This window comes from Suillus bovinus (genome assembly GCF_016758785.1).
Source record: "Suillus bovinus strain UH-Sbo-P2 chromosome Unknown EDB93scaffold_104, whole genome shotgun sequence".
NCBI classification, from domain to species: Eukaryota; Fungi; Basidiomycota; class Agaricomycetes; order Boletales; family Suillaceae; genus Suillus; species Suillus bovinus.
In genome coordinates, this window is record NW_024542160.1 from 107,591 (window position 1) to 114,965 (window position 7,375).

The following is a 7,375-nucleotide window of genomic DNA, read 5'->3' on the forward strand; positions in this document are numbered from 1 at the left end:
AAACTCAATCATTAGTGAGGGTACCAAGGCTGATATAGTAGTAGTACATACCCGCCCCCATTTTGATTGACATGCTGCCGCTGTTTTGCTTGCACCCAAGCAGGGGTGTTTTTCCATTTCAGCGGCAGCAGCGGCCCAAAACGTGTGATCAAAGTTCATACCATCACCACCTTGTGAGCGGTTGGTGGTGACATACCGGATGAGGACAGTTTCACCTGCTTCCGTCCACACACACCGATCTCTCGCTTCCATTAGCTCTGCACCACCACAGGCACTTTTTCTGCCCCAAGACATCCTGTAAGAGTTGCGATGATGGATAGATTGTAGACGGCTAACGGGCATGCCTACTACTTGGTATTGATTGATGGTCACACTGTGACCAGCATCGTCCTATGATTATGGAAGCAAAATATAGATTCTAAACCTGCGTAAACTGGCGCAAATATTGGTGGCCGAACAGACTCTTAGGGGTTCTTGGCTTATATAAGCCTCATATTGCTGACGGGCGTTGCCCACCACGAACGACAACCTAAATCGGGTAACATCTCAGTTGAGCAATTTTTGGGATGACAGACAGAAATTTGCTTCGCGCATGAGTGACAGGCGTCGTCGCTCGTTTCTGTTTCTTGTACTAAATTCTTTATCATGAAGGAGATAGTCCCTTCTGAGGCACCAAAAGTTATGTATGTCCAATTCCCAGTCTTCTTAAATTGATTGACGCAGGACCCCATCAGAAAACAGCTACAGTTCGGTTTGCTTAATGCCCAAGATACAGTCAAGATCTCCGAGTTCCAGGTCACTCATCGCGACTTGTATACGCCCGCCGATCGACTTCCCGTCAAAGATGGCGTTTTAGATCGTCGGCTGGTGAGTTTCCCACACCTTCACATGCACAGTGTGACTGATCACATTTCAGGGAACGACAGAGAAGAACGCATTTTGTGAGACCTGCGGCCTCAACTCTGTTGATTGCGTTGGCCACCATGCATATATAAAACTGGTGGTACCAGTGTTTCACATCGGTTACTTCAAGCACACCATAACCATCCTCCAGGCCACATGCAAAGTAAGCTGGCAGACTTTTGATACATTTCCTGCTTGATGACACGATAAAAGACCTGCGCTCGCGTGCTATTAGAGGAACCCGACCGGCGGTCATACCTCAAACGCTTCCGCAGACCAGGTCTTGAAAATATCCACCGACAGGCGTTATGCAAACAGGTCAATACAATGGCACGCAAGGTTGTCTATTGTCCGTACTGCTCAGCAACAAATGGTGCTGTCAAAAAGGCAGGAGTACTGAAGATCATCCACGATAAATTCCGCGCGAAGAAAACAGCGGACGAGATGGAAAAGTGGAAGCGTACATTTGCTCCAGCGGTAGAGGCGCAGAAGGAACTTGGGATGTACTTAAACAAGGCAATCCATGAAGATTTAAATCCACTGAAAACCCTCGATCTCTTCAAGAGAATATCCGATGAGGTCGCGTTTATGTCTACCCTCAAATGTTTACGAGACTAACGTCTACTTCCAGGATTGCGAGTTGCTTGGTCTACGGCCTGAGTTCGGTCGTCCAGAAGAGTATATCTGGCAGTACATCTCTGTTCCACCAGTTTGCATCAGACCATCCGTCGCCCAAGATGGAGCTTCCAACGAAGATGACCTTACTGTCAAACTCACAGAAATCGTTTTCACCAATGCTCTCATAAAGCAGGGTCTGTCTAAAGGAGCGCCCACTGCACAATTCATGGTATGTGAGGACTATTCGCGGTACTTGCTGTTGCTCAACTCACGCTCAGGAACACTGGGAATTCCTCCAACTTTCTGTCGCCATGTATATTAACTCCGAACTCCCTGGGGTACCCTCACAGGCTGGTCAAAAGCCGATGAGGGGCTTTGTACAGCGCCTGAAGGGTAAACAGGGTCGATTCCGTGGTAATTTGTCTGGAAAACGTGTCGACTTCTCCGGTCGTACCGTGATCTCCCCTGACCCAAACTTGCGTATCGATGAAGTCGCAGTACCAGAGCGTGTCGCGAAAGTATTGACATACCCGGAACGTGTGACTTCTCACAACATTGACGGTCTCAAACAAGCCGTTCGCAATGGGTGTGATGTACACCCTGGCGCTAACTACGTAACAGCGGGCAGCAGTGGCTTCAAGAAATTCTTGAAGTTTGGTAATCGTAATGCGGTGGCTGACAGTCTGAGAATCGGGGATGTTGTCGAGAGGCACATCATTAATGGTGACATCGCCCTGTTCAATAGGCAACCCAGTCTTCACAAGGTTTTTCTCTCGTAGTAGCTTCAAACCTTCACTGACTTCGTCCCGTTTAGCTCTCAATCATGTGTCACAGAGTCAAGGTTCGTCCTTGGCGCTCCTTCCGTCTAAATGAGTGTGTTTGTGGCCCCTACAATGCCGATTTTGATGGCGATGAAATGAATCTTCGTCAGTTTTTTTTACCATACTGGATGATGTTGGAATACTCATGATCTCTCGAATAGATATTCCTCAGACGGAGGAAGCAAGGACGGAAGCGCTCGAGCTCATGAGCGTGAAACATAATCTAGTCACCCCTCGAAACGGAGAGCCTGTGATCGCCGCCATTCAAGATTTCATCACGGCTTCCTACTTGATGACTCGTAAAGATACATTTTTCGACCGTCGCCAGTTCACACAAATATGTTGCTACTTTGCCGATGCCGACCTACAGATTGACATACCCCCGCCGACGATATGGAAGCCTATACGACTATGGACAGGCAAACAGATCTTCAATGTTCTCATGCGTCCTAACAAGCAATCCAACGTCTTTGTGAACGTTGAATGCAAGTGCAATAAACCGGAAAAGCTAAAACCTGAACATTATCCATCCATCAAAGACCCAGCCCCAGACCTGTCTCCGAACGATGCTTGGCTTGTCATCGTTAATAGCGAAATTATGTGTGGTGTCATGGATAAAGCCATCGTCGGCAGCGGGAAGAAGAAGTCGATATTCGGAATAATCATGAGGGACTACGGCCCGCATGAAGCTGCTGCAGCCATGAATCGTGTAGCAAAACTGTGCGCTCGTTGGTTGGGTGCGTCTTGTCGTCAATCAGACACGTGTCACGTTTTAATTTTCTTTCAGCCAACTTTGGTTTCTCTCTCGGAATCAACGACGTCATTCCAGGGCCTATCCTTGCGTCAAAGAAAAACCAGATGGTTGAGGCTGCGTACGCTGAATGTACAAACCTTATTACGCAGGCAAAGAAGGGGAAACTGGAGAATAAACCAGGATGCAACCAAGAGCAAACGCTTGAAGCTATGATATCTGGAATTCTTTCAAGAGTTCGGGACAAGGTCGGAGACATCTGTATGCAGGAACTGAGTCGACATAACGCACCCCTGATCATGGCAACTTGTGGTTCTAAAGGTTTGTCCCTCGGATTCGGATTTGTCAATGTTGCTTAGTGTTGCTAGGTTCTGTGATCAATGTTTCTCAGATGGTCGCCTGTGTCGGCCAGCAAATCATTGCAGGTCACCGAGTTCCAGATGGTTTTCAAGATCGTTCTCTGCCGCATTTCCTTAAGAAGTCGAAAGAACCTCCATCCAAAGGTTTCGTTAGAAACAGCTTTTTTAGCGGTTTGCTACCCACCGAATTCTTGTTTCACGCTATCTCCGGTCGTGAGGGTTTGGTCGACACTGCAGTGAAGACCGCCGAGACCGGTTACATGCAACGACGTCTGATGAAGGCACTGGAGGATCTGACCACCCAATATGATCTATCGGTGCGCAACTCCACTGGCGGCGTTGTGCAGTTCAGATATGGTGACGATGGTTTGGATCCTGCATGTCTTGAAGGTGATGCGCAGCCAGTCGAGTTCGAGCGGGCATGGACGCATGCTTTGGTGTGTACCGAAAATGCTGTCTATCTGGTTCCGATATCTCACCTTCTTGCAGGCAATAGGAAACCGTCGTAGTCGCGGTTTACTCCCCTTCGAGATTGTGGAGCTCATCGATCTAGAGCTCAGGAAACCAAAGTTCACCAGCGAGTGCACACAAGCATATCTTGATTCTATACGAGACTTCGTTGTTCAGCATATTGCTCATCATCTCGCTATGATGCGCAAAAGCCAGGGAATGTTTGAGGCTCTGGAGCGCTCAGATGAATGGGATTGTGATACCGACTTGTCTATGGGAGCTTCAGGTTTGCACAGAAAACGTGTTCGCGCTCTGGATTCTGATACATTCCTTAGCTGCTTCCAAGGCTATTGTAGATAACAAGGCCAAAGTTACCGAGTCTCAGCTCCAGCATTTTCTTGCCTTGTGCTGGAAAAAGTACGTCAAAGCAAGGATTGAGCCCGGTAAGTGGAAGCTATGCGAGTTGCCTTCAGGGAAACTGAGTGTATTCTAGGTTCCACTGTGGGTGCAGTTGGTGCTCAGTCCATTGGAGAACCAGGAACACAAATGACCCTCAAGACTTTCCATTTTGCTGGCGTTGCTTCGATGAACGTCACACTTGGTGTTCCACGTATCAAAGAAATCATTAACGCGTCCAAGACTATTAGCACGCCCATTATTAGCTGCAAGCTTGTTACTCCCAACAGCGAGCCTTCTGCGCGTATTGTTAAGGGCCGTCTTGAGAAAACTCATTTGGGCGACGTAAGAAATTTTCGGCTCGTGAACTTAGGATGTCATTCTGAATTACGCGCAGATTGCTGCTGTTTTTGAAGAAGCATGGGCGCCAGAGTACACTTATATCGGTGTGATTATAGATATGGATACCATCCAGAAGCTCCAGGTCAGTCCTCTAACATATCATTCAATGTGTTCTCACTTGTCACATCAGCTTGAACTCACTTTGGACGATATAAAGTGGGCAATCGTAGCCACGAGAAAGCTCAAGATTAAAAAGAAGTAAGATCCGTGTCATGTATATGTTGTCACAAAACTTACTGCGGACAGTCCATTACCGTCATTCCTCGTAGAAACCGCTTGCGCATCTACATTGATGGGTCGGACAAATACTACAGGTTGCGAGAATTGAAGCGAGTTTTGTCGGATGTAGTAGTCAAGGTTAATCTCTTGGTTTTGCCCCTGATCAGTCTTTGAATCATTTCCACAGGGAGTACCGACTATTCAGCGTGCCGTCATCAACATCAAAGAGAAGGACGATGTCAAAGGAAAAAAAGGAGACAAGGAACTACTTGTAGAAGGTTACGGACTACAGAAGGTCATGACCACAGAGGGTAGGCTTTTCAGTTCTTCAAGCCAGCCGTGTTTTCCTGATCTAGATACAGGGATCATTGGCGAGGCCACGACTTCCAATCATGTAATTGAATCAGCAAAAGTCTTGGGAATTGAAGCAGCAAGACGGACCATCATCGACGAAATCCAGTATACCATGCAAAGCCACGGAATGAGCATTGACCCTCGTCATGTCATGTTGCTTGGCGATGTCATGAGCTACAAGGTATGAGTGCGGTGCAATACCGAATTTTCTAGCTAACTGTTTACTCAGGGAGGAGGTTTTGGTATCACTCGCTTTGGTGTCGCGAAAATGAAGGACAGCGTTCTTATGCTTGCGTCATTCGAAAAGACCACGGACCATTTGTTTGATGCAGCAGCCTTTGGGAAGAACGACAGTATCGCTGGTGTATCAGAAAGCATTATAATGGGTAACGCTGCTGCAAATTGCGGAACTTCTATGTAAGTGTGATCATAGTCTACGACCCATTCATACTCTAACGGTATCTTTCCTAGGCCTGCTTTATATTCACCGTCGCCTCACATAAGCAAACCACGAAGATTATTGTTTGAAGATGCGTTGTAAAAGTTATTTCTCCACCGGGCTAAGTATCTTATTTATCTATCGACGTTTGTACAAGAAGAATTGTGTGCGCAAACTAAGCCGTGGCTTGTTATTTAAATGCCAGGTAGTGTCAAAATCCTTGTGAGGCTGCTCGGCTGAGCAAGGCAAAAGATGAAAAAAGGATCGACCACATTTATTTCTTCCTGCCTAGCGGCAAATGATCACACCAAAATTTGAATGTTCAGGATAGAGCTACGAATTTATTCCCTCATAGACTAACATCTTCCTCGCGCCTCGGCTGGCTTAGATAAGCAATTTTGTGGACACACGCGGGGCTATGGGCTGGTCACCAGTCTACTCCATACTTACAGGTCGAAGGAGCTCTCGTCAGGTACCAACTTCTGACGGTCATTGTCTTCCTGCCATCCTCTTTGTCGATACATTCATTAATTCCATTTATGAAAAATGCTGCAGTCGGTCAGCATTTGCTCTCAGGTCAGAGCAGTCGATGGGCCTCTCATTGCACGCTTGTTCTGACGTTTTCAGGCGCCCTCTCGGGGTTCGCGGGAGCCATCTTATTACAGCCTCGTGAGCAACTTGTGGAAGCTCTTAGTATCCGATTTCATTTGACTTGGTTTGGTGCACAGTCGACCTCCTGAAGACCAGGATTCAACAAGGAGATTCTGCTTTAAATGCCCGGTAGGCTTCACGTGCGACCATACTGCTGAATAGCTCATGTCTCGGAAGCAATACAACCATTATATGGCATACGACTAAGGACATTCTCCGGAACGAAGGCAAAAGGGTTATGGACGGGTACAAGTGCTACGTTGGTTCGGTACGTTGCATTATTTTCCATCTCTCTCATCGATGACTTTTCTCTATACCAGCAATGTTCCAGGAGTGGCCCTCTACTTTACGAGCCTGACTTATCTACGCTCTATCATGGCGAACTCACCCTATTTTTCCGCACAACAGCGGTACAGCCGTGACAACTCTAAAACTGTTCTTCCGAAGCTGTCTAGCAGGGCAACCTTATAGCAGGCGCGACCGCTCGAGTCGGTGTCGGATTGATCCTCAACCCATTTTCTATCTTGAAGGCGCGTTTTGAGGTTCGTGCGGTCGCGTAAACCACTGTGATTTTAATATTCTAGTGTTACGCAGAGCGAGTTGCATGCATACCGTAGTTATCAGGCTCGCTTCTTTCCATCGCCCGTATGGGACCGTCTGAACTTATGCGCGGATTTGTTGCCTCGTCGCTGCGGGATGCACCATATGCTGGTCTTTTTGTCGTCATATACGAGAGTATTAAACGGGAGACAAGTGAGATCGTTCTTGGTGATACAAGAATCCAACTCATATGTTCCAGCGTACTTATCCCAACAGCACATGCAGCAGGCATACATAGCTTTTCAGCAGCATCTGCAGGTGCCATTGCCACAATGGCTACACACCCATTTGACGTTATAAAAGTCATTTCTTCACGCTGTCTCGCCTTCCAGAATATCTGATAGCTTACTCAGACGAAAATGCAAGTTCGTTCAGAAGACAGATTACCGTGGTTTTACTAACTATCCTTAGA

General features: G+C 47.2%; 2 protein-coding genes across 2 annotated transcripts; both read left to right on the forward strand.

The window, feature by feature from the left end:
• The first annotated feature begins 511 nt into the window (after positions 1-511).
• On the forward strand, positions 512-6,079 carry EDB93DRAFT_1180131 (uncharacterized protein). The gene is made up of 20 exons (XM_041450631.1): positions 512-683; positions 735-867; positions 917-1,066; positions 1,117-1,482; positions 1,535-1,750; positions 1,800-2,285; positions 2,336-2,447; positions 2,504-3,079; positions 3,130-3,414; positions 3,462-3,889; positions 3,942-4,188; positions 4,238-4,345; positions 4,396-4,643; positions 4,696-4,782; positions 4,831-4,898; positions 4,970-5,057; positions 5,107-5,230; positions 5,282-5,454; positions 5,503-5,690; positions 5,745-6,079. Exons 1-20 carry the CDS (start codon positions 646-648, stop codon positions 5,812-5,814), a joined length of 4,191 nt encoding a protein of 1,396 aa, XP_041302134.1. The 5' UTR covers positions 512-645; the 3' UTR covers positions 5,815-6,079.
• A 66-nt stretch (positions 6,080-6,145) lies between these two features.
• Positions 6,146-7,346, forward strand: EDB93DRAFT_1180133 (solute carrier family 25 member 38). Its single transcript, XM_041450632.1, has 8 exons — positions 6,146-6,288; positions 6,340-6,381; positions 6,441-6,492; positions 6,541-6,609; positions 6,684-6,798; positions 6,819-6,905; positions 6,981-7,116; positions 7,180-7,346. The coding sequence occupies exons 1-8, from the start codon at positions 6,252-6,254 to the stop codon at positions 7,302-7,304; spliced, it is 663 nt and encodes a 220-aa protein (XP_041302135.1). The 5' UTR covers positions 6,146-6,251; the 3' UTR covers positions 7,305-7,346.
• The last annotated feature ends 29 nt before the right edge of the window (positions 7,347-7,375 follow it).